Source organism: Equus asinus, chromosome 12, assembly GCF_041296235.1.
Source record: "Equus asinus isolate D_3611 breed Donkey chromosome 12, EquAss-T2T_v2, whole genome shotgun sequence".
In the NCBI taxonomy this organism is placed as follows: Eukaryota; Metazoa; Chordata; class Mammalia; order Perissodactyla; family Equidae; genus Equus; species Equus asinus.
In genome coordinates, this window is record NC_091801.1 from 2,188,345 (window position 1) to 2,215,723 (window position 27,379).

At 37.3% G+C, this 27,379-nt stretch overlaps 2 protein-coding genes across 2 annotated transcripts in view; one reads left to right on the forward strand and one right to left on the reverse strand.

Moving 5' to 3' along the window:
• The first annotated feature begins 11,726 nt into the window (after positions 1 to 11,726).
• CNGB3 (cyclic nucleotide gated channel subunit beta 3) overlaps positions 11,727 to 27,379 on the forward strand; it is a 128,651-nt gene continuing 112,998 nt past the window's right edge. The window contains exons 1-2 of the mRNA XM_070480963.1: positions 11,727 to 11,841; positions 15,501 to 15,582. Of these exons, the coding sequence (XP_070337064.1) occupies positions 11,731 to 11,841; positions 15,501 to 15,582 (193 nt within the window). The 5' untranslated portion in view covers positions 11,727 to 11,730. The remainder of the gene's footprint in view (positions 11,842 to 15,500; positions 15,583 to 27,379) is intronic.
• The window catches only part of CPNE3 (copine 3), a 176,684-nt gene continuing 167,531 nt past the window's right edge, over positions 18,227 to 27,379 (reverse strand). Inside the window, exons 18-19 of the transcript XR_011493077.1 lie at positions 23,965 to 24,129; positions 18,227 to 18,422 (exon numbers count right to left, since the gene is read on the reverse strand). The gene's annotated coding sequence lies outside the window, so the exon portion shown is untranslated. The remainder of the gene's footprint in view (positions 18,423 to 23,964; positions 24,130 to 27,379) is intronic.

Below are 27,379 nucleotides of genomic sequence, written 5' to 3' on the forward strand. Positions count from 1 at the left end.
AAAACACGCTTGCCTTTTGCTTGTTTTGCTTGAAGCAATTATTGAAATTCATGGGGAGACGAGATCAACTTCACTCTAGACACCAAGGAGCAGATGGTGTGAAGGCAATTACCTGGCTTCAAAACTGGCCTGTCTCCCCTTGCCTCTATCAATGGCAACTTCCTTCTATTTCCCAAACCCATCTACATGCACAAAGCCAAAGTACCATGTTAAAACAAGATCAAATATTATCCCCAACTGAAAAACTGATGAAAGTTGGTCTTTTAAGTACAGATTAATGACCACATTAAAGATGTACAAAGAGTTAATCTGGTTTTTAGCATAAAATCAGACTGAGGGGCAGAAAATTATTAGAGCAGAAGGTTACAATTTTCTATCTTTCTGTAAAGCATAACACTACAATGAAATAAAGCAGGCTGAGTGAATAAGGATGCTGGCCAACTTGTACTGAATAATTTTGACTTTGGTATATATTAAAAATAGCTTATCTAGATATAGACTTTTATCTGAGAATTATTATTTGGATGTGTATACCCCCTTGTAGATGGTTCTTTCTTTTATTATACCTAGAATTTTATTTCTAATTGAAATTGTTATAAATTCCATAATGCTGCTGATGCTCTTACTTACTACCTCTTTACAAATTAGTTTATCTAGAAGTTCCTGTAAAATATTTAGGAAAATAAGTATATACAGTGAGATTTTGCATGGGGACTTTGCCATAGATTACAAAAAAAAATACTATTAAATTATTTCTTTCCCATCAAAAAGTGGAGTCTGCCTTCTAACTATTGAAACTGGGTTGAGCATGTCACTTTGGCACAATGCACTATTACAAAACATGCTGCAAAAGACATGAAAAGAACTTACGAATAGAGCCTTGACTCCTCTCTGCCCTTGGTAACAGGAGACCATCATTCAAAAGAGCCCAAGTAAAGGGGAGGATGACAGGGCACGAGAAAGAGAATCAAGAGAGCCAGGTCAACATCCTCCCAACCATCAGACTGTGAGTGGGGTCATCCTGCATGGACCAGTTGCCAGTGCCAGCTGCCCTCCTGCTGACCGTAGACACATGAGGGCCCAGAGACCAGCCAGATTGGCCCACAGGGTCATGAGATAAATTCAGTGACTGTGGTTTTAACGCACTAGGTGTTAAGGAGACTTTTTATGCAGCAATAGACAACTAATTCAGAGGTTTAAGCTGTTTTCCTTAATTTGACCACAAAGCAAACAGGATAGTTAGTTCAAAAAAGTAAACTCTAGAGGATAAACCAAGCTGTATATAAATTCAGCTCAGTCTCTCAGAGTTTATCATTATCTTTCCCTCGCCTGGAATGCTCCCACTCACACAACTGAGTCCTTCCCTACATCCCCTCTCTCGCCCCTACTTCACTTTCCCACAAGTTTCCACATAGTCCTCAAGAATCAGCTTCTGGGAAGCCTCCTGAAAACATCACACAACAAATAAATGAATTGTTCCATCCTTTGTGCTGTGCCTGTATGGTGGCATACCTCTACTGTAGTATTAATATAATTATGTATCTACACTGACTTTCTCACTCCATCTCTACGAGGATGTGGCCCTCTCAAGTCCAGGACTTGACCTGATTAGTCCAGACACAGAATGATGCCTAGCAGTAGAAAGTACTCAATATAGATACAGATACAGACATAGCACATAATACTTTACTGAATTATAATTAATATACAATAAAATGCATAATAAATATTAAATGTAGGCTTCACTAAATTTTGACAAATAAAATACAGACATCACACAGATCACGATATAAACATTTCCATCACACCAGAAAGTTCCTTCTGCTCCTTTCCAGTCAAGTTCCCCCACATACTCCCAACCCCACCCCACCACCGAAAGGCAACACTATTCTGATTTGTGTCAGCAGAGATTGAATTTGTCTGTTTTTTCACTTCACATAAATGAATCACTAATCACGTATCATCTTGTATCTGGCTTCTTTCTTGCAATGCAATGATTTTAAGATACATTCATGTTGTTGCATATGTCAGTTGTCTGTTCCTTTTGACTGCTTCGAGGTATTCCTTTGTATGAACAGGACATAATTTTAACTATTTTCTTGATAATGGACATTTGGGTTATTTCCAGTTTTGATTAATTATGAATAAAGCTGCTCCGAACATTCCATACAAGTCTTCGTGCAGACAGAAGCACTCACTTCTCCTGGGCGTTTCTAGGAGCGGAATTGCTGAGCCAGAGTAGATATGTGTTAACTGCATTAGAAACTGACAAACAGTTGTCTTAAGGGGGCTGTAACATTTTTACTCCCATTAGTGATATAAGAGTGACCATCGCTCCATAGCAATTCTGGCGAGTAAGTACTGGTATCTCACTGTAATCTCAATATATGTTTGTAGAATAAACTACTGGTCCTCTACAATAAATGCTATGCAAATCTTGGTGAAAATAATGTTAAAATAAGTATTCTGATGTATTATAACAACAAGGGTTAACAAGGTTATCAGTTCATCAGTTAGCTATATATATTGATGAACCGGAATAAACTATTTTAGGCACTCCCCCTACAAGGTGCTCAATATATGCTAATTTTTGTTTTTAACCTATTATTTATATTATCGTTAAAAGTTGGTCAAGCATTTTCAAAGTTGTCAATCACTATCACAAATGTATCATTTAATTAAATATCAGAAGATTTAACTATGGAGGAGGCAAAGGAGGCACACTGAGCTCCTTTTCACAGAAGAAGAAACTACTGCTCATGTGAGTCATGAGTCACCACAATCCACACAGTAAGTGCTGGAACTGGCTCTTCAATCCACATCCTCTAATTTCAGATACTCTATTTCCCCTGCTGGGTCAAGGTGCCTTTTTCTAATGACTCATGATGATGTTTCAACTTTATTCAAATAATAAATGTATTAAGTATCAAAATGTCAAGAAGAGAAAGTGAGCTCATTTTTGTAGATTTCCATAATACTACAAACAAGTTTCTTTCTGGGACACTGCCTTGGGACAAAGGAACAGGCTAGTTGACATTCATAAACCCTTTTCTTACAATTACTCTGTGAAATCAGAAATAGGCATAACAGAAACTTAACATAACTGGAATTATATAGCTGGGAGTACTCTACAGAAATAGAGTGAGGTGGAGAATTTAGAAAGTATCACACAAATTAAATGTGATACTTTAACTCAGGGAATATAGACCCCCCCACAAGAAAATTCATTTAATAATTTACTATACAGATTTACTAATAAGATCAAAATTCTCAACATTTGTCTGCCTGTGTAGACAGCTTGCAACCACTCATAAAAGTGTCAGTTGTTTTCAAATTACATCAGTTTTAAATGTAGGCTATTTTCACCGAATATTCTAATTAAAATATACTTCAAGTTAAAATGCATTTGCAAATCTTAGGTATAATTAATTAACTAATTAATTAGGGTGTTTTAAGCCACTTTCCAACATATTGGATGCCCATGTATTGTAAGTCACTGCCAGGGCTCAAAATGGATGCATTATATTCCCTGCATCTGGATACTTACACTATTCATCTACATGTGTGCATCCCCATCTAAGCTGTGAGGTTTTGGAGAATGGAGTGTCTCAATTTCTACATCTCCAGTGCTCTATAGATAGGTTCTCAAAAGCCTTATAGCTTTGGCATCAGAGTCCAAGCTTTGCTGTTCATTAACTATACAACTGTGCAAATTACTTGATTCCTTTAAGTTTCAGGGATTTTCTTCTGAATATCGGAGCAATAAGGAACTATATCTGATTTATGACCATTAAGTGAAATAACACATGTAATGTGGTTGGCCTTCAATGTCTGATTATTATGTTTGTTGAATCATTTAATGACTGAAAAAGCGAATCAACAGATGAACGAGCACAAGCATAATATGTGGCAATACCCGATAAATGACATATGAGTGACAAAAGCAATCAGTGGAAACTTGGTGACCTCCAAACTCAACTGTAAACATAAGAGAGCCCATGGAGGATTTGGGCTTGTACATTCTGAGAGATTTGATGAAACTTTTTAGAAATATTACTTTGACAAGGATGGTACTTTTTTAAACTGTCAAGGTCATGAAAGACAGGAAAAGACAGAGGACTCATTCCAGATTGAAAGAGACCAGAGAGTTATGACAATTAAATGCAACACATGATCCTGTATTGAATTCTACAGGAAGGAAAAAGGGACATGGTTGAGACAGTTGGCAAACTTTAAACAGAGTCTGTGGATTGGATGGCAATCTTATCAATGTCCAGCCCCTGACGTGGAGGTTTGAATGGTGGTCATATAGGAGAGCGTCCTTGTGTGTGAAACACACATTGGAATACTCAGGAGTGGTGGGACATCGTGTTTACAGCTTGCTCTCAAATGGTTCAGGAAAAGACTAATGATAATCAGTATATACGCGGAGAGAAAGAGAGAGAATGAGACAGAGAGGGAACAAATGTAGTAAAACGTCATCCAGCTGGGGAACCTTAATGAAGCAGATACTGATTTCTTTGTAGTGTTCTTGTGAGTTTTCTGTTAGTTTTAAATTATTTCAAAATAAGTTATGTTTTTAATTTCTAACAAGTGTATTGAGAGATTCAACATGAGAGAAATTTATAAATTAATTTCAGAACTTATATTCAATGAAATCAGTAACTTCTTTGATAGTACAGAAAATATGGACAACGTTGCTCCAACAGTTGCTCTGCTGGGCTCCTCATTGCCTTTCAGAGGTGGGCTTCTGCCTCCCCTCACCCACCCGAGCTAGCTATCTGGACTCCAAATGCATTGCTCACAGCTTCCTCTGGCCAACCCAGGTGTCATTACAAGGTAAAGCATTCTCTAAGTAAAATCACTTAGATATAGTGGTGAAAATGGGAATGAAGGAGGGCTAAGGAGCGGAAGTTGTAAAGGAAGAATCAGAGAAACAAGTAACTAATTCATATAATAAGGATAAAGGAGGAAATTAGAGGAGTCACAGTGCCTTTAAGAAAGCAGGAAGTCTGAAGAAGCTGCTAGATTGGTGATAAAGAAGATAAATTTGTTTTTAAGTAGATTGATCATAAAGTGATTACAAGACATTGTGAACTGAACATCCAACAGGCTGTAGGAACCATGAGGCTAAAACCCAAGGATGAAGTGGATTTTGGCTTCTAAGTAAAGAACTAATAATCATTCTCAGAAGATTTTCAAATTGCTATATATTACATCCATCCTTCAGAACTAAAAGACCAACAAAGTTTTCACCATTGGTAAATGTGTGCGTTGAAAAGTAATAACATCCTCATGTTGGGTCAAGGATTAATACATTTGCTTTGTATGCATCAGCTTTTATGATTGTGATAATCAATGGCTATTATTCATAAACCAACAACCACTTTTATTACTAGTCGGATGTATTTTTTATTAGAACTGGGAACATCCTGGTATAGCTCAGAAATTCCTAAAACATTAGGTTTAGATCATCGATAAATTTAGAATATGGAAAACAAAAAATATCCAGTTAAAAGCAGCTTAGCTAGGAAGCTAATTGTATACAGACAATCTTCTTTACCAATTGCAGTGTGAATCCCCTTACGTAACAGTAGATCGTGATGTTCAATTAACTGAAGTGCTTTCAGTTAGCTCACTAGGTGATAAAAAATAAATAAATAAGCAATGATAGGCCATAATTGGAACCAAGCACTGAAGCGAGCAGATCAACTTTGTAAAAGAATGAGGAAACTTCACATCGTTTCCCCATCCATATACACATAACAAATCCATCACGGCCCGATTACTGTTTATAAAATACTAACATAAGGATTTTTTCAAAACCTTTATTCTATTAGTCACAGTCTAAACCAATATACCATTCATTAGTCACAGATGCCACTAGGTATTAACAATTTCCTGAAGGCATTTTTACCGTTAATATCTGTTACATTCACTGCTCATGCATTTTAATTATAAATTAAAAGCAATGCAAATATTATAATCAGAGAAAGAGAGCATTTCTACTTACTGAGATACTATATTTAAAATCACCTTAGTTTCAGAAACTCTTCATGTCAGCTGAGTTGCATTACATCTAGTCACGTTACACCTGCAGGTGACTAAAAAAAATCTAAATAGTCTAAATTTGTCATCACATAAAATTACACTGGCAAATATTTCTAAATAGCACTATCCATATTTTATGATGAAAATTTCCTCTAAGTATAAGTTGCAATAGATCTACTTTGTAGGATGATTAAATATTCAATGTCATCAACTCAGGAAAAACAAACATATTTGGAAGTTTTCTTTGGATACTTATTTTTTTTAACTTAATATTAGTGTTTTACTAACCCTACAAAAATGAAAATATAAAATCAGTATCTTTTGGACCTTACGAAAATGATATGGGCTATGGCTTATATTTAATGTGAAGAAAATTGTGTACATATTTCATATTAATTGTTAATATTCAACAGTAATTTAACAAGTCTTTGTTACATGTCTACCAAGGGTACTGAGCTGGCCAAATTCACTGCCACTTACTGTAATTTCCTAATTAACTGGATGCTGTTTCTGTGTCTGGGGTGTTCTTCCTTTCCACACCCACCTGGTGAATTCCTCCTTCTTCAAAACTTGTCATGAGCATTAACATCTCCGTGGAGCTTTCCTCTCCCTTTTACTGTCCACACATCTGCAGACTCACTCACCTGCTCTTTGCTAATGTGGCACTGCTTACAAACATCCATTATAGAAGTTGAATTGTGGTTATTTATACATCTTCTCTCTCTCTCTCTCTCTCTCAAGAACGTGAGTGTGTCCAGGGCAGACACCAGGTGTTGGTCATCTCTATATACCCCACAGCAGCTAGTAAAGCACCTGAAACACAGTAAGAACTCAAATGTTTACTGCTCACTAAAATTATATGCTTTAGTAAGCAGAGTATTTTAAATTCTAGTGCTCTCCAAAAACACAATTTGTTTTATTCAATTAATTAACAAATATTTGTTGAGCACCTAATATATAACAGATACTTTTTATATGTCATCACATTTATTAGCTGTGTGATCTTCCCAAATCCTTAAGAGCTTGTTATACTATCTTCTCTTTTACTGATGAGGGCCGAAACCAGGTTTACAGGGGACCTGACAACATGCTCAGTGCTTTTTCCTCTGAAGTCTTATAATTGAAAAAAATGCTAACTTATAATTTATCTACCCTCCTGCTTTATTAAATATAAGGTACTCAGTATAGTGAATTCTTCAAGACTTGGCCAATGTTCAGGCTTATTATCGGTTTATTATCCTCTCCAAAAAACAGAACTCTCCCCTAACCCAGGGGGGGAAAAAAGGAGAAAAAACTTCTAGTTGTTTCCTTTCAAGTTATCGCTTTAGGTTATCCACTGTAAACCAGCTGTTCCTTTTATAACTCAGTGGTTACTCTTCTCTTATTGAAATAATATCCAGACTATTTGAATTTAATTCAGAGGAGTCTCAGAAGATTATTTAGATGTTACTTTCTTTAATAGACATAGGGGAAAATAGAGGCTTCATTGGTTTTGTAGTTGGTTTCCGGTGGTCTGCCAGAAAAAAGGCAAGCTCCAACCTCTGCCCCTCCCAGAGGGAGAAGAGACCGAAATCTGAGACTCCGGGAAAGTCCTCCCCACCCAAGATCACGCTCCAGCAGGAACGTCTGAAATCCCACCACTGCAGTTTCCTTCAAGGAAAGTTAGCATTTCTCAAACTTGACTCCCATGAAGTAGAAACTTTGTTATGGATCCTCCAGCATTGATCTGAATAATTTTATAGGAATGATATGTAAATACATTCTAACCTGAAACTAGATATAAAAAGAAAACTTTGCCTTTTAAGACAAAGAACTCCCATTTTTTGAACAAAAAATCAGTAACTTTGTATTTCCAGGATGTACGGGCCAAATCATATATTCAATCAAGTTATTTATTGCCTAAGTTTCTTTCTGATGAAATAACTAAAGTTAAAACTTCTAATTTCTTTTAAAAATCAGTACAGGGCTTGTGATTTTGGTAATATGGAAAGCTAAATTAAAATTCGTCCTTGATAAGTACTTAAAAGTTTTTCTCTATGAACTGTGACAAATAGGTCCTAAACGACATGACTAGGACCTCCACGAAACCCCCAGACGGCAGCACTCCAGAGGGAGGAGAGCCTGCTGCGCTCCCTCCGGCTGCCCCGGGTGCTGAGCTGAGGAGGCTGCTGTCTGTTCTTAGGCTTTGGTTTTAATTGGAAAGTGCACAAGAGAAGTGGGCCCATCAAAAACAAAAATAAAATAGGACACCCTAAAAAAAAAGTGCATCCTTTAAAAAAAAATCCATCCAACAGCACAGAAGGGGGACGTTTGTCTGGGCTCTGAGTAGGATAAAAGTTCTCCTTAACAATTCTTGATCTTGAACCTATGCCTCACACAGGTTTGTGGTCCAAATTTGCACACGTGCACAAGAGTAGAATAAGCAGATCGTTTTAGCAATATAGGAATAACCTCCAGAAGTGACTACAGTTAACAATACTGTATTGTATACTTGAAAGTTGCTATGAGGGTAGAGTGTAAATGTTCTAAACATAACAGCAACAACAAAATGGCAATTACGTGAGGTGAAGGATGCATTAACTAACCTTATTGTGGTAAACATTTCTCCATATATACATGTATCAAATCATCACATCGTACACCTCAAACTTACACAATGCTATATGTCTATTATATCTCAATAAACCTGGAAACATTTTTTTTAAGTTAATTTTAATTTTTAAAATAAGGGAAGTTAAGGAATGAGATTCTACCAGTAAATAGAGCTAAACATTGACAATTTCTTGTCAAAATGTGCAAGAATTTTTATGCGCCAATTGCAATCATGGATTTAAAAAAAAGAAAGCAAGTAACATTTTCATATTTAATGTTATATATGTATAATGTTTATATTATCTAGAAAAACAGGTAAAATTTAATTAACTCATTAGCTACATTTTGCCAGTATTTTAATGTTTCAGTTGTCCTTGGAACTTCATGTAATAAGCAAGACCTCACTTTAAAAGTATTCTCAGGGGCAGTTCGTGGGCCAGTGGTTAAGTTCGTACACTCTGCTTCTGCAGCCCAGGGTTTCGCTGGTTTGGATCCTGGGTGTGGACCTAGCACCGCTCATCAGGCCATGCTGAGGTGGCGTCCCACATGGCAGAGCCAGAAGGACCCACAACTAGAAAATACAACTATGCACCGGGGAGCTTTGGGAGAAGAAGAAGACAAAAAAAAGAAGATTGGCAACAGATGTTAGCTCAGGTGCCAAACTTTAAAAAAAAAAAAAAAGAAGTTTGCTCAAATCATGGAAAGAGAGTTTTCTATTACATAAATGACTTTAATTTTTTTAGAAGAGCAGGACAAATTTCTGTAATTGGCATACTCATTTTATTTTTTTAAAATGTCAAATATTTTTAAAAAACCTAAATAGTTAAAAGATGATAACATGATGATATTTTGTATTATAGAAGGACACTGAATCCGGACTGTCCATCTGTCTCTGAAATGTTTTGGAAGAAGAATGTGTTGAAGACTAGAATGAGTTGTCTACATGTGTTTGTATGTTTAGACCTAGTGTAACAAGAGAGGAATTGTGAAGAATAACTTAGCTTATGGTGAAAAGTAGCCATTTCAGTGATCTTATTGCCATTGTTAGATGGCATATAGAACTCAGGTGTTCAGATAACCAGGAGTTGGCCCAGTTCCCAGCCCCTCTATATGTGAGAACTGCCTGTGTCTTAATCCAAATGCTGTTAAGGTCTCACACTGGTCTCCTTGCATCTAGTAGATGTGTCACTACCAGGATGGAAATAAGAGTTTCGTGGCTCTCTAGGGACTATGAGCCCGGCTTCCTCTAGTCCTTCCTGCTTTGATCTTGAGCTTCCAAAAAGGAAAAGAATTTCGTAGAATTCTTATGTAGACTTTGGTGACTTGGACCTTTGACACGTTTTTGAGTTTCGCGATTTTGGTTAACAGTAAAATTGTGGAAGAAATATTAGTATATTCTACACACCAGGAGAAGTGGCACGGCAAAGGATTCTGATGGTAAAAACCTTTCCATCTGGTGGGGAGAAGACACAGAGGGAGGAAAACAGTAGTGAATGAAGCGGCATGTTGTGGGGTCAAGTATTGAAGAAACGCGTAAATTTAAATGCTGTGAGAGTAATGTATTTAATTAGTTCTGAATTAAAGCAGAGATATAAGTAAAGACTAAAGCTGTCAGATCTCTTAAAGGGCTTTCAATTAAATTCTATTCAGCAGAGGCGTGAGTTTTATTCTACACAAAGGACCTGTGGGACGAAATAAGTGATTCTTGGTGTCCTCCTTTGAGGAGTTTAGCCTTATTGGTTAAACGGTGAATCAGAGAAAAAGATCCATGCTGGAGAAAGATACTTTTTTTTTTTTTACAATTTATGAAACTAATAATCCAATGGAATTATCTAGGCTTATAAAACTAAGAATCACGTATTTGGTTTTCATCATATTTCAGTGATTTGTAGGAAAATAACAAACTTGTGAGACATTTTAGAACAAATTTCTTCCGAGCAATGAAATGCTTTTCATCTAAAACGGTATTCGTTGAACATGCTGTCTCTCTATTATGGGCTGAAGTGTATCCGCTCAGAAATTCACCTTCTAATACCGTCTGTCTCGGAACATGACCATATTTGGACAGGGTCTTTATAGAGGTACTTAAGTTAAAATGAGGTCTTTAAGGCGGGCCTTAATCCAATGTGACTGGGGTCCTTATAAGAAGAGAGACTCTGGACATGAAGATGAACAGAGTGAGGACGATGTGAGGACAGGAAGAAAATGGCCGTCTACAAGCCAAGGAGAGAGCCTGGGACAGCTCCTTCCCTCATGGCCCTCAGAAGAAACCAACCTTGCTGACACCTTGACCTCAGACTTCCATCCTCCAGAACTGGGGGGAAACACACTTCTGTTGATTTAACCAGCCAGTCTGTGGTACTCTGTTCTGACAGTCCTTGCAAACTAATATACTCTCTCTGTGTAACTCTAATGCAATCATCCTTATGAATCTGAGATAGCCACTTATGCTTATTGGGAATGGCAAGCAATATGTCTCATCTTTTACTATATTTTCTAAAAATTCCATTAGTCTAGTCAAATAATAAAATACTAATGGCTTATAAAACAAAGAAGAAAGAAAGAGTCACCAGAAGAACAGAAAAAGGAAAAATTAGTGACATCATGGTGTAGGACTAGAGATGGGGACCTTGGGAAAGTGATCCGTTGACTTTATATTATGAGCCCTTAGGCAAATTTTATTTTTTAATGATTTGCATGTGTTACTTTGATTAAAATTAGATAGATAGAGATAGGTAGGTGGATAATTAGAAAGAAAGAAAAATAAATCAATGAGCAATGGGATCACGTTTAAACAATTTAAATCAACAATGAAGTTTTGTTTAATTCCCCACTTACAAATTATTCACAGGAGAATTTTGACTGTACAGTTCATAAACAGAATTCAAATCGCCCAAGCAGAAGTAATTTGCTGCTTTTAAGCCAAAGCCCTGACTAGCTAGAGAGTTGCCTCTAGGAATTAACCAGCGCAAAATCCTGATTAAACAACTAATTGGCTTGTCTACTAATGAAAAGAAAAACAAAGTACGTTTCTCTACTTGGAGACACACAGTCCTAAAACAAGTTCTCAGAACGACCTCGGAGAAGATGTTTAAACTACCAATAATAAAATTCAACAAGGTGAAGCCTAGAGAGGGGAATGATGAGAATAAAGAAGGTCCTGACCCGAGCTCTCAGTCTCAGCCATCAACGGGACAGGTACGCTCCTCACCCTCCTGAGTCAGTCTTGACTCTCTTCATTTCTTGTCTGGCGATGGATTTTAATCAACACTGTGATATATAAGACTGTGTCACTGTTTTTCTTGCTACCCTCCAGGTCATGTACTCTCTGTCTTTGGGTTTATCCCCATTATTTTATATATTCTGCATATATTTGCTTTAAAATAGAATAAGAAATATTTAGAACACTATATTAGGACTTGGGAAAGCCAACTAAGACTACTCATTGTTGATTTTCACTTTTACCATGATCCAAAATAGAATCATTTCTCTAATATTAAATTGGTGATATGATTTAGTTTCAGCAAAGAACGTCAAACATTCTGGTCTCAGTAAACTACATCTTAACAGTAATTTCTCTAGACCGGGACTTCTTAATAGGGAACAGGTTTGCCACTCAGGACAATTGGCAATGTCTGGAGATATTTTTGGTTGTCACAGCTCAGGGGTAGAGATGCTATTGGCATCTAAAGAGTAAAGGCTAGAGATGCTGCTAGACATCCTAGGATGTACAGGACAGCCCTTCACAACATAGAATTGTCCAGTTCAAAATTTCAATACTGCCAAAGTGGAGGAACTCTCCTCTAAACAGATCTTTTCATAAGTTCTAAGTCTGTAAAATGAAGATAATTCACGCTTTGTAGCCTTGTTATACAAACTAGAGACAGTGTATATAAAGCACATATAGGAACTTAAGTGGCAATTATTACTATGATTATGATTGTGAGCAATTTGTGTTTTTATGATGGGTTTAGGTCCAAAATAATAATTATATGATCAATATTCACTTACAGCCATCCATAAAACAATTTTCATGAATTATTCACTAGATTTACCTAAAAGAGCTACATAAGGTTTTCAGAGTAATAATTACTTTCCCATCTAAAAGAATTGGATGAAAGATGTCAAGTATGAGCAGGAGTGTACCTCAGAGACTAGAACAGCATGGTCTAGTGATTCAGCTTTAAATGAGCCTAGAGTATAGAAAACTCCAAGATCACTTAACACAGCCCTGAAAAACCTGCCTGCCTTCTCTGATTAATGTAGACTCTTCTCGCAGAGGAGATGTGGAGGAGGTGCTTCATGAGGCTGCTCTTGACTTCTTTCTAATTCTTATGTCAAAATAAATAATCCCACACTTTAAACATTATTTATATGTTTAAAAACTCATAGACTATCACAAATGTTGAGCTGGTTACTTCCCTTCAGCTAGCCTTGCTGTGTTTCTCTCTGGGAAAGTCACCACGGTGATGTTTAACCCTTGCTATCATGATTATTTTCCACAGAGCACATAAAAATAGCTAATATATTATTCTCTTGGAGAACAGAATAGCTAACAGCAATTACTATGTGCCAAGCAAGGTGCTATCCCCTTTCCAAGCACTATCTTATTGAAGCGTCACAAGAACCCTGCGTCCTGTTATAATTTGCTGCTACGCACAACTGACAAATTGCAGAGCCCAGATTGGAACTCTGTTCTGACTTCAGCGCCTGAGAGCTAACTTGCTAGGCTTTACTGCTTCAGAACAGGAGGAATATTAGTTGAATCAACTTTTCCAAATACTCTACCCACAGGATAAAGGGATGTTAGACAGAAAGCAAAAAGCAGTTCTGACAGTCCTTGCAAACTAATATACTCTCTCTGTGTAACTCTAATGCAATCATCCTTATGAATCTGAGATAGCCACTTATGCTTATTGGGAATGGCAAGCAATATGTCTCATCTTTTACTATATTTTCTAAAAATTCCATTAGTCTAGTCAAATAATAAAATACTAATGGCTCTTGCCTCTGCTCCTCTCCTTTAAACTCTCTCCATTAGAAATATCTACTCCTACGGCCACCACGCTCGTTTCTACATTGATGGTTCCAAATCCATACGAGACCAGTTCCATTTTTAAGACCCTGTCCAGTATTTTCCAGGTCTATCCCATGCCATTCCAATAATTTGTGGATAATTTTTGGATGCCATATGGATGTCAGTCATGATGTCTACTAGCATCACATTATATCTTAAAAGTCATATTTTGGGAATTATTTGCATATATTCTTTACAATAACCTGTGGGTATAGGAAAAACAGTTTTTCTCCAGTTTCAAATGTGCTAAATATTAAAAATGACAGAAAGTTAAAACTATATCTTCCTCCACAGGATAGAATCTTTTAAAATGGCATTTAAACAATACACTTCTGAAATACAAATAGATGATTTGAGTTCTATAGGAAAATTTCAAGGAAGGAACAAATCAATTTACCTCATATTTTTCAATGTCATTTAAATAGTTAATTCTCAAACCAAAATAGCAGAGGTAATTCAGATTTGTCAATAACCAATAAATCAAGAACTTCAAACTCAGACTAATCCAAACTCTCTCTCTTGTCCTCCGAAATAAGACTCTACTCACATAAATCTACATTTGTATACATGTAAAGACTATGATGGAAATGTCTATGGATAACATCATAACACGATGTAATTTACTTGATTGAAGTCAGAAGGCTTTATCATTACTTCATAATACATCCAGGGATCCATACCTTTCTAGCCACTTAATCAATTTCCTATTCACTGACATAAGAATAATCATGGCTGCCTTGGGTAACACATTCAATTACCATGAGGCTTAAATTAAGTCATCTGATTAATTTACTTTCCAGTTTAAAATGTTTCTGACATACAGTGCCTATAAATAATGTCCCACTCCACATCAAAGCTTACAACACTCTCAGGGTCCTTGTCCCTTCCTACATCACTAGCCTCATCTTCTCACGCTCTTTCCCATCCAACCACTTCTACTGTAGTTCCTTCCACCTATGTACAATCACACCTTGGGCTTTTGCTAAATGTGCATCCTCTGCCTAGAATATTTTCCAGGCCTTGTCCATTTGGAAAACAAAAATCTCATCTTGATTTTACAAATCCTTCCTTTTTAATAGTCTCCTTTCCTTCCCTTCTACTCCAGTAGAATTGACCGCTCCATCTCTACACCCCATCTCTACCCTCTACAAACATCTCATCACTTATAACATTTCATCGCAGTTAGATTTTTGCGTGTTTATCCCCCTCCAATGAGACTGTGGGCAGCCTGGGAGCCAATCTTTCTATGTTCTAACCTTATATCTTGTTTTACTCTGTCTCCATCGGAACATTCCCAGGCATACACTGGCCGTGTCCAGTGAGACTTACCTACATTTCAAAGGAAAGCTTAGATGTTTGGACATATGAGGCAGAGGCAAATGACAAGAAGACAGCTGTGAGTAAAGGCACTAAACTGCTTTCTTCTCTCCATCACTTTATAGTCTACCACTAAAGACCTAGGCCAGGACCAATGCTAGGGCTGTGGGAAGTCAGGATCAAAATGGACAGGAACTTGTGCCAGATGGATGCAGCAACCACACCTACAAAAAGAGAGGGTACCTGTGACCAACAAGCTGTGGAGGGAAAGGCTGATTATTCAATAGTAGAGCCGAAAATATTCATTTATGTGCAAGGATTGTCATTTTTAGTACATCATAAACAAATGATCAATTTTAAAGACTTGCTTGATAATTGAATGAAAAACTCTGTATTATATTTTACATTCAGCTTCATTTTTACATAAATTCATCATGTTCAATCTCTATTTTTTTTCTCAAAGGGAGAAAATGAAAATGAAAAGAACTCTCTAAAAACCAAGATGCCTCCAGTCGCATTTGAAGAGTCACACCCCAAAATACAAGGTCAGAACCCAAATTCACAAAAAAGCTAAACAGCAAAATGCGTATTTCTTTGAAATGTGTTGTCTGATAAAACACTTGTCCTTCACTAGGTAAATTATCTAGGGTCACACTTGAGACTATTTGAAGATCTGAATATTTGCAAGCACTATTTCTTCATTCTATCACTTACTCAATAGATGCTGTTTTGTCACCTGCCGTGTGCCAAGCACTGGTCAATGGGCTGGAGACACAGTGGGGAACAATGTGGGCCAGGTCCGTGTTGACATGAGCACATAGTGAACAATGGGATTTCAGATAAGGGTCAGGAAAATAAAATAGATGTGGACTGGTGTTCAAACGTCCTGTGCTCTTGCCTCTGCTCCTCTCCTTTAAACTCTCTCCATTAGAAATATCTACTCCTACGGCCACCACGCTCGTTTCTACATTGATGGTTCCAAATCCATACGAGACCAGTTCCATTTTTAAGACCCTGTCCAGTATTTTCCAAGTGACCCTTGGACATATACACCTGTATGTTCTGCTACTATCCAAAGAAAGCATGTCTGAAACTGAATTCCCTATCCTCCCCTTCGAATAAACTCCCTCTCTGGTCTATTTCTATTCCTGGTCCTGTCATTCTTTCAGTCTCTCAATCTCAAAATTTTATTCATGTTTTATTCCTCTATCTAGGTTGTCCTGTAAAGAAAACTAATCACCAACTCTCCTTTCATAATGGCCCTCACACCCACTTCATTCCTTTCTACTCCCTCCAATACTATCCTGGTGCAGGCCTTTATCAGTAACTCATGCCTGTGCAGCTCCTGGGCTCTCTAAGTGGTCTCTTCCGGGGAGGACTCTATTTCACCCAATCTCTCCCCTTTTCATCCAGCCCAAACACTGTTGGCAGATTACCTTCCGTTAACCCCCGTTTTGATCTCATGTCTCTGTTCAAGAACCGTAAATGCCTCCATATTGCCGGCATGACAAAATTTGAATTATTTCACCTGACTTTGTAGGACGTAGTGCAATCTATTCCCTGACCCTCTTTCCAGGCCTTCTCTCCTATTCCTTCGCAGTATGAAAACTACATCATAACCAAGAAAATACAAAAATGATAGATAATTCACCAGAACAGAATGTGCTATTGTTAAATAATGAAAACAAAAAGTCATTGTTATAAAACTAGAGTAAATGTTTTCAATTTTCATCTATTAGACAAAATCTTTGTATGATGATTTTTAATGGCTTTATTTTTTTTATAGCAGTAACATTGGTTTATAACATTATATAAATTTCAGGTGTACATTGTATATATTTTCATTTCTGTGTAGACTACATCATGTTCACCACCTAAAGACTAATTACTATCCATCACCACACATAAGAGCCTAATCACTCCTTTCACCCTCCTCCCTCCTCCTTCCCCTCTGGTAACCAACAGTCCAATCTCTGTTGCTATGTGTTTGTTTGCTGTTGTTTTTATCTTTTACTTATGAGTGAGATCACACGGTATTTGATTTCTCCTTCTGATTTATTTCACTCAGGATAATACCCTCCAGCTCCATCCATGTTGTCACAAATGGCTAGATTTCATCATTTCTTATGGCTGAGTAGTAGTCCATCGTGTATAAATACCACATCTTCTTCATCCTTTCATCCCTTGATGAGCACATAGGTTGCTTCCAAGTCTTGCCTATTGTGTATAAGGCCGCAATGAACATGGAGGTGCATGTATCTTTAGGCATTTGTGTTTTCAAGTTCTTTGGATAAATACCCAGCAGTGGAATAACTTGATCATATGGTAGATATATTTTTAATTTTTTGAGGAATCTCCATATTGTTTTCCATAGTGGCTACACCAGTTTGCACTCCCACCAGCAGTGTACGAGGGTTCCCTTCTCTCCACATCTTCTCCAACACCTGTTGTTTCCTGTCTTGTTAATTATAGCCATTCTGACAGAAAGTGAGGTAATATCTCATTGTAGCTTTGATTTGCATTTCCCTGATAGTTAATGGTGTTGAACACCTTTTCGTGTGCCTCTTGGCCATCTGTTTATCTTCTTTGGAGAAATGTCTGTTCAGATCTTTTCAACTGAGGCACAACTGAGTTTTTACTAGCTAAAATTTCTCTCTAAGGCAGAAAAATAAGAAATATATGAAAATTACACACTATCAGAGGCACTCACAACTAGAATGTACAACTATGTACTGGGGCTGCTTTGGGGAGAAGAAGAAGAAGGGAAAAAAAAGGAAGATTGGCAACAGATGTTAGCTCAGGTGCTAATCTTAAAAAAAAAAGAAAACTACAAGCAAGATTGTAAATAAAGAAGCAAATCACAAGAAAGATTGTAAGTAAACAAATTCCTGGCAAAGAATTTCCTCACAATCAAAAGCTGAAGAAACAGCCCCATTCTCATTATACTTGACTGCTCCTATTTGAGAGAAAAGCAAAGGACCTATGTGAAGAAAATAACTGAATTTAATGCAAAGATGCATAATAAACTTGAATAACTAGAGGAAAATAAAATGTTCCCAAGTGGGAGGATAACATTATAAAGATATCAGTTTTTTCCTAAGTTAATTTATATTTCTATTTTTTACACTCTCCTCTCTACTCACTTTCAATAATATAATGAAAAAAAAAGGAGAGGAGAAAATTCACTTTAGCTTTCTTGGCTTTATTTATTTATTTACTTGCTTATATTGAAGAACAATTCTGGATCTTTGTTACTCAGATTAGCATGTAGAGAATACGCTTGTTCCTGTACAGACCAGCTGTTTTTAACGCTATCTTTCTTCTGCATTTTCACCTCACCCAAGATAGCAAAACAGCATCTCCCAAATGGTCAGCATTTGCTTACCTGAGGAGGAAGAAAAAAAAGGCTAAATGTTCTGCAATAAGTTTTTAAACATGAATACAATTTAATCTTACCTGCTAACTGATGACTAAAGCTTAGTTACTCGATTGTTAGATTATCTGATTTAAAATATTTAGTAAGATGTGTCACTGAACAAAGAAAACACTTAATAATCACAAGGCTCCATTGCTGATAAAAGTTCACACAGAAAACTCCCACAAACAGTAAGACTCAAACACCAAGAGGATATAGTAAGAAATGTGTTCTTGACATGTGTTATCAACAATTGAAGAACATTAGTCAATCTACAAATTTTTTCAAAAGGAGAAGAAGGCCCTTCTGTAGATCACATAAGAATTTTCATTGCAGACAGCGAAATGTGGTTCAATAATGGAGGTCCTGAGGAAGAGAGAAACTCTACAGTAGAAACCAGATCTACACAAGGGAAGCCACAAAAAAAAAAAAAAAACCCACAGAATTATCAAAATAATTCAGACTACAATTCTGTCTTACTATAACTTATTTTATAATCATGATGGTTTCAAATCTACAGTTCTCACATAGAAATACAACCTTATGGTATGAAACTAAAGATCACATCTTTGGGATGACAAGTTTATTCTAATCCTTGTTTTACTTTTTTTCAAAGTGTATTTGTAAGCTTAATTTTTCATAGCTGGTAATAAAAACTGTTTTGTGGAGCCACCATTTAAGAGAAGAGCTATTTGAGTGGCAAGGAAAGAGTAGTTTAATTTAAATCTGCAAACTTAGCATGCTTTCAAAGACTTTAATAGGAATAACAGTTATATATTTATGATATTTTGTTTTGAAAAGGCAAAAATTATTAGTGTTTAAAGATAGCCTCTTATATGTGCTTGGTATTTTTGTGTTCTTCACTTCAAAACATGCAGGTGCAATGTCACAATATCTGCAGATGCTGATTTCTGATTATAGAATTCTGATCTTCTGCAGAGCATGGTTTAATTTATATCTGCCACGGAAATAAAAAAATGCAACACATTTTGGATTCACATAAAGATAACTTACTAAAGTCCTCTTTTGATTACAATCAGCCTTCTTGGGCTTTCACTTCACTTATATTACACTAAATGCTTCTTTAAGCAAATGTTTTGGTACCAGTAGAGGATATGTAAATTGCTTACCCAGTGTTTTGTGATGCTGTAAGGTGACTCTATTTGTGCGGAAATAGATCAAAGTTAGGTGCCCATAGCTAGATTGGTGTGGTAGGCTGAATAACGGCCCCTCAACAATGTCTGCACCCTAATCCCCAAAACCTATGAAGTTGTTACTTTATGTGGAAAGAAACTGCTGGGGTTATTAAGTTAAGGATTTTGAAATGGGAAGATTATTTTGGACTCTCCAGGGGGCCTCAGTGTAATCAAAGTATCCTTATAAGAGGAAGACAAGAAGGGGAAAGGCAGGAGAAGGAGATGGGACAATGGAAGCAGATGTTAAATTGACTCACTCTGAAGATGGAGGAAACGACCACAAACCAAGGCAAGCAGGCTGCCTCTGCACGCTGAAAAAGACAAGGAACCTTTCCACAAGGAATGCAGCCCTTCGGACCTATCTTATACTTCTGACTTACAGAACCGTGAGACGACAAACCTGTGTTGCTCTAAGCCATTAAATTTGTGGCAACAAATTACAGAATAGAAAACTAATATTTATGGCTTTAAAATACTCTATACTTTATGGAGTATTCTCAGAAAACTAAGAACAGATCTACCATATGATCCAGTTATTCCGCTGCTGGGTATTTATCCAAAGAACTTGAAAACACAAATGCATAAAGATACATGCACCCCTATGTTCACTGCAGCATTATTCACAATAGGCAAGACTTGGAAACAACCTATGTGCCCATCAAGGGATGAATGAATAAAGAAGATATGGTATTTATACACAACGGAATACTACTCAGCCATAAGAAATGATGAAATCTAGCTATTTGTGACAACATGGATGGACCTTGAGGGTATTATGCTGAGTGAAATAAGTCAGAGGGAGAAAGTCAAATACCGTATGATCTCACTTATAAGTAGTAGATAAAACAACGGCAAACAAACACATAGCAACAGAGACTGGATTAGTGGTTACCAGAAGGGAAGGGGGAGGGGGGAGGGCAAAAGGGGTGATTAGGCACATGTGTGGTGATGGATTATAATTAGTTTTTGGGTGGTGAACATGATGTAATCTACACAGAAATTGAAATATATCATGATATACATCTGAAAGCTGTATAATGTTATAATCCAATGTTACTGCAATAAAAAAAATTTTTTTAATAAAATACTCTATACTTTAAAAAGTAACAGTAAAAAAATGAAATTGAGTTTTAGCCCAAATAATCACGTAAATTCATAGTAAAGCCATTATATTATACTAGAAAGGACATTTGTTTTAGAGTTTCACGTCCCTGAATTCAAACTATAACTCTGCCACTTACTAGCTTTGTGTAACCTTAATCAAGATATTCAGCATCTCTGAGTCTCAGTTTGCTCATGTATAAAACAAGGATATTACTGTCATCTCTTGGTTGTGGGTCCAAATTAAATTAATTAACATGTGTAAAGCATTTGGCATCGAGGTTTGTAAATTCCAATGTAGACAGAAGTCAGATAGATAAAAGAGGGTCATGTACGCCCTGTCTAAAGAGGCCAGAGGCTGCTCAGCTCCAGCCAGTCACTGCCATGTGGGGGTGAGGGTCAAGTGCTGTCAGATGTCCCATTTTCCGTCAACAGAGAATGAAAATGCAAATTTTAATGTGCAATCTCCCAATTTTTAAACGTTGATATTTTTAATGTGTAAATATTTCCTTTTTTACATCACTGAAAGGAAAGCCAAATTCTTGTCAAATTTAGCCCAAACTACCATTTGGTGACCTCTACCATCCATGTGGTAGGTACTCAATGTTGTTCCTACCTACGAACATTGACAGCCTCACACAAGGTCTGCATCCGACCGTGTTTTCAGTTATCCTCTTACCGTCACTCCTCGTCACACATGATCTCCATCGCAGACTTTGCATTGAAAGGCAGACGACAAGTGCCGGATCCCCCACGAGCCTCATGTGCAAACAGCTCGCCACAGCAAAGACCTCTGGGTTCCAGGTCCAGCACAGTTCCAAGTCTGCAGGGGCCTCCCAGGCCTGGCCAGCCCCTCACCATCTACCCAAACTGGCCCAGCCTGGCCTCAGCCAACTCTTAGTTTGGACAGAAACCCAGAAAGAGAAAGACTGCTTTAGAGCTAAAACTGCTCTAAAAAATAAACTATGTTAATTTTTGAAAAAATATGCAGAAAAACAGGGGTCAAATCCTAGCTTGTTGAAACAGGCAACCACTCTTCAGTTCTTGGCAGTAACAATTAATTTATACAATTTAACTTGTCCTAAATCGGTAGGAAAATAGCCAGACTGTCTTCTGAAATTTAGTTTACAAGAATCAGTAAAGACTTCCCTGTATAAGATCAACCCATTTGATTAGCATGCAGGGGAAGCACCAGTAGGGCTACTTTTAGTCAAATAGTCCACTCTCTCTGTCAGTCCTGTTCATCAGCCAAGGGTTACGGTGGGAACACAGAAAAAAACAAACAAAACATGAATGAAACTTGCTATCAAAACCAATCATGCAGATTTCTCTTCTTCATCCAAAAAAAATAGTCTTGTATTGTAAAGAGAGTTACAGAACTTAACAACATTAATTCAAAATTATGCCCGATGTGATGATGAACAAAAGAAGTGAGAAATTAATAAACTTGGGCACGTAAAATTTCTGAAAACCTACTCTAGAAAAAAGATAAGTATGATGTGCTTTATAGTTTGAAATGATGAAGAAAATTCCTAACCAGGCTGGTTTGGCAAGGGACAGAGACATAATCAGCGTACCTTCAGTGGCCAGGGCTCATCGGAAGAAAACCCATGGCTAGCGGGAATTGAACAACCAGGCAGGGGACCGAGGCCGCCCTAGGAACTAATTACCTTCTCTGCCTCTCCCTCACAGTCAACATGGCCGCCATTTCTCATGTCTGCTGTGTTTCTCCCTGTTTCTACTATTCCTCTATTTCCCAGTCCCAATTCCAGAGAGAGCAGCTTGACTGTCCTAGATAACAAGCATTGTTCCCATTGAGCAGAGCCCTTCATGCCACGGCCAGGTCACTAGCCAGCTGTGGAACCGCCACCCTCTTCAGGTCAGGTGCCCAGCTGGGCGCACAGTCAGTAACCATTCCTGCCTATGACACAGCAGAGTGCTGCCTCGCTAAAGACAGAGAGGTGGGGAGAGCTGTACCGCCTGAAGGAAGAAGTGAGGCACACAAACCCTACTCTGTTTTAAGTATCAAGTGAAAGACCAGACTTTGGTTGATAAAATTCCTCAGTTTCCACCTGTTTTTTAAACCAAAATCTTAAGAGACTGTAACCAATGTGGATAGGGTGGGGTGTTTTGTTTTGTTTTTGATAAAATGCCATATTTTTTTGTAGTGTGCATGATTTAAATATATTTGAATAATTCAATTAAATCAAATTCTATGTTTTCAGGCGTCTTTCTGCTAAAGGTTGTAGGTGATTTGTGGGGAATTGCATTCTGCTTTCCTGATCCCGGGAACCCTCTTAAGTAAACAGAAGCTTGTGCACGCTCCACATACATCAATGCTGTACAGACCTGAAAGAGTTGATATATCTTTTTTTTCAAAAAATAGATAATTTACCGCAGTCTGGCTGGTGGAACACTTTGTGTTTATATTGCATTTTTCTCAAATGGAGTCTTTATCTAATCCTTGCAGAAATCCCCATGACAAAAGTATTTCTCATTTTATGGATGAGGAAACTGTTATAGAAAAGCGACTTACTCAGAGTCACCCAAAGAACCAGGGATGTAAGGATTAGGGCTCTCTATTGGGTGCCCAGCACCGAAACTCAGCACATCCCTTAATTCCTACATAAAATGTATTTTCTAGATGAATTAATCCCCATAAAAAGTCCCTGAAACCAAGCACGACATTGAGAGAGGACAGGATTCCTCAATGCTGACACAGTACCAAGGCCACCCTAGATGGGTCTGTATTCTTTTATGTTTGTTCATCTGTTCATTTCTTTACTTGTGATGAGGCATCCCAAAGGAAAAAAGTCTGGCTAAATATAAAAATGCTTTTAGGACTTTATTGCTCATTAAGGACCTCCAACCTCTGATCTGATGGAAGGACCCCATCCTACCTCCCTTAGTACAGGCTCCAGCCTGTATACCTCCAGCAATGGGGCTCTCACTCCCTCATGAAGCCATGTGTCTCCCTCTCAGACAAGTTTAGTTGGGAGAATGTTGGGGGTTTTATTTGTTCATTTTGCAAATTCCACTGAGGGATCCTTCTTCTGCCTTGTGGAACATAGGAAGTAAGTCTACTTTCTTTTCTATGTAACAGCCTTCAAAGAATTTGAAAGAACTGCTAGGTCATTAGTTAGTCTTCAATATTGTGGCTAAAGAACCCAAGTTCCTCCACCACTCCTCATTGGGATGGTTTCCAGAATACTCACCCACTCTGACTCCTTCTCCTCCAGAGTTTTTACAGATTGCATGAGGACTTCTTAACATAAAGGACTTCATTTCTCTATTCTGTGGCATTTCAGGGAGCTCTTTCAGATTCCGTTTTATATGCACTGCTATGATGTTTGTCAACTTCTTCCATGTCGTTTGACAATCTATAAAGATATAAAAAATTTTCAAGAGTCATCAAAGTGTTATCAGTAAAGTTATTCTAAGAATATCACATATTCTAGCAACTGCAAAATTAACCACAAGCTGAGTCAAAAATACAATCTGAATGTGCCAGAAAATAATCATTAATCATGCACTTCTTAAAACTGTGTTATTCATTGATTTACCTCCAAATGTTCATTCATTAAGATAAAATAATAGTATCATTTGTGCATTTAATCAAAGTACTCATACTTAGTCTTTATAAATTCATCGAATATCTAGTTACTCAGGTATTGTTGGTGACTAATAAAAGGAGATGGGAGATTTGTTTTTGCAACAGAGCCCACAATACATTTGGTGTTTTAAGAGTTAGAAATTCAACCAAGTGATATCATCGCCTGCACCAAACATTCCAACCAATGAGAGCATTTTCAAGTCTTCTCCTTTTTATATCCATCTAAAAAAGGCCAATTGAATCAATGCCTTCTTATTCACAACCTTGCTCTCAAATTAGGTTCTTTCTTTGAATCCCTCCTTTTCAAGCAATTATTTAGTGCCACTGATAAAATGTGGGAAGTTAATGGCTTCCTGCATCACCTATTTCCTCACTTGAAGAGGAAAGCAGGCATTCCACCCCTGTGAGGTTCTCCACGATGCGCTGGGACGAGGGGGCCGCGCGGTTTGGAAGTGTGTTACAGAGGCGCAGAGTGAGATGCTGCCAGGCTGAAAAGAGACTCAGAACGTGTGTGGAGGGAAAACTCAGTACTTGCTCCTGAACAGTCGATAAAAGCAACCACATGAGAACACTCTGGTTCCAGATTTTACTACCTGCCGTGGGCAGACGTTCCAGGGCAGAATTGGACCCAGGGCACTGTTAAGAGCTGGCAATTGCTATACAACAGGTAAAAAGCACGGTTGGCAGAAACCCTCACACTCTTCATTTGGGCAGCCACAAAAGAGGGAATCCTGCTGCCCATGTGTGAAGCTGGGAAGTACAATGTGCAGTTGACAAAACTTGACTCAGATGCCAGAGGAAGACTGGCCGTGCATTTTAGATGTCTCTTTCATGTTGAGGATGATGCAAACAATCTGACCATCTGTTCCCACAAACAAATAACATGCTACACGGATGAAAAACACCCCGCTGACGACAGTTGATGGGGATCCTTTTGTTTGAAGTCCTCGTGGGTATTTTTTAAGTTGTTGTTCTGCTTTGAATCCAAGAACAGGCAATAACTGGTTTCTCATCTTCATCAATAAGCTCTGATTAGAATTTATTTTGTAATTAAAATGCTTATCCACAAGCAAATTAGGCTGTAATTAATTTCTAAATAGCCCCGTCTTGTCATAATAGAGGTGGCGTCATTTTAGAAGGGCTCGGTAATGTCTAGAGAAGACTTGGTAAGGTGCAAGGATCTACTTAGTTTAATCGAAATGTTATGATGATAAAAAAAAATCCTTATTAGAATGGAAAGAAAGAACTATTGAGGAACGGTCGGTCATGAAATTGGTACTAGCAGAAAGGAGGTCTTGCAAATGGGATATGCATGCTGGGGCTTGAGTGAGCGCTAGGAGTGTATGACACAAGTTATACTCACGTGCCTTTATCAGAAATAGTCAATACGAGCCTCTTGAGAAATATTCTGTTTGGCAGATTCCACTTGTTTTATATTCAGGAGGGGTTTTTCTGACTCTTTCCCTCATATTTCATGCTCTATTTCAATCCTAATTTTCTTTTGAGGGCAGGTGTTCCTGGAAAAATATATGTGCAGAAAATGGTTCCTAGCTCTTCTTTTAGTCCAGACTCATTTGATGAGCTCGTGTTAACCCTAGGTTCTCTCCATGGAAAATGTGCATAGACAACACACAGTCTCAAGGGCTCCAGTCGTTGAAGGCACTGGCCATCCATGGCTAGAGATTGAGAACACTGCTTTAAAACACCTCACAGTAACTGCCCCAGTGTTTGTGGATACAAGAAAAGGACCCGGCTATCAATTTCTTAGGCAAGACTTGGCACAATGTCAGAGATCTGAAAAATTATTATTTTTTTTGGTTGGATAAAGAGAAATGAGAAAAAGTGGCTTGACCCAAACAGATAGGGAAAATAGATCCTTCTCTCTTATTTCTATCAAAAGCCTCTTGGTATAAAATGACATATTGAAAGTGCTATTTTTTTACTCTGAAATCTGTTGGATACTGATAAACCCACCAGTGTACCACATGTGCTTGTATACAAAGGACCTATCCTACCGCTCTCATCAGATTTCACACACATGGCAAAGTTTCACCTGCGATATGGTCCTTCCAACAGATTTCAAGGACATGATTACCGTGAAACTTCTTTGTGTCTCAAGTAAATTTGGGAATTTGGGGGTGGGGCAAGTCACTTACACATAAAAAGATGCATATTACCGTGTTTCCTACCTTCTAGCCAAAATTACTATCAATTCCAAAATAAAGGTAGATAGGAGATGCACATGAAGAAAATAGTCTTGGGAAATCCAGGGGGTTAAGCTTTCTTATTCATAAATTTTCAAAAACTGTAAGTAGTGACTCAACTTTATGATTCCGTTTATTCCTGAAACATGTTCTTGAAAAGTTGTACACTGAAAGATTTTAGATGGATCATAGAAATTTTCATATTAAAGGACTTGTATGGTGAAAACTTTTGTAAAGTAAGTGATCATCCCCTGGTTTATTATTTTTGCAAATCCAGATTTTCAATACTGAGGTGCCTTAAGTGTTTAAAATTATAATGTATTACAATAAAATAAAAGTTATGATTTTGGCTTTGATTTCAATTTTCTATGCACAGTACATCCAATTAAAAATAGATTAGAAACTATGGAAAATGGATTACTATTAAATTGTGTTCATTGTATTTCATTGCTCTTTCTATATTTTCTTTTTATATTAAGTAATTTACTTTCATTAAAATCTTCTCTATAATCCAAATATTTACCTGAGAATTGATTATTCTCTGAGTAAATTACAATTTAAACTATATTAATTGGAAATTGTATTTTAGCCTTGAAGGGCAAAATTTCATTTTGGGACTGAAAATGAAGCTAATTCATGTGAATTTTCATTGCTTCTTCAAAAAAGATGCCATAGCTAAAGATGATCAAACCAAAAACAAACACTTTTCATTAAAAAATTAGAATGCAAAATTCTAAAATGTCAATGACATACTTCTGCCCATTTTATTTTTCTGAATTTTATGATACATCAATTTCAGCCATAAATTATGAG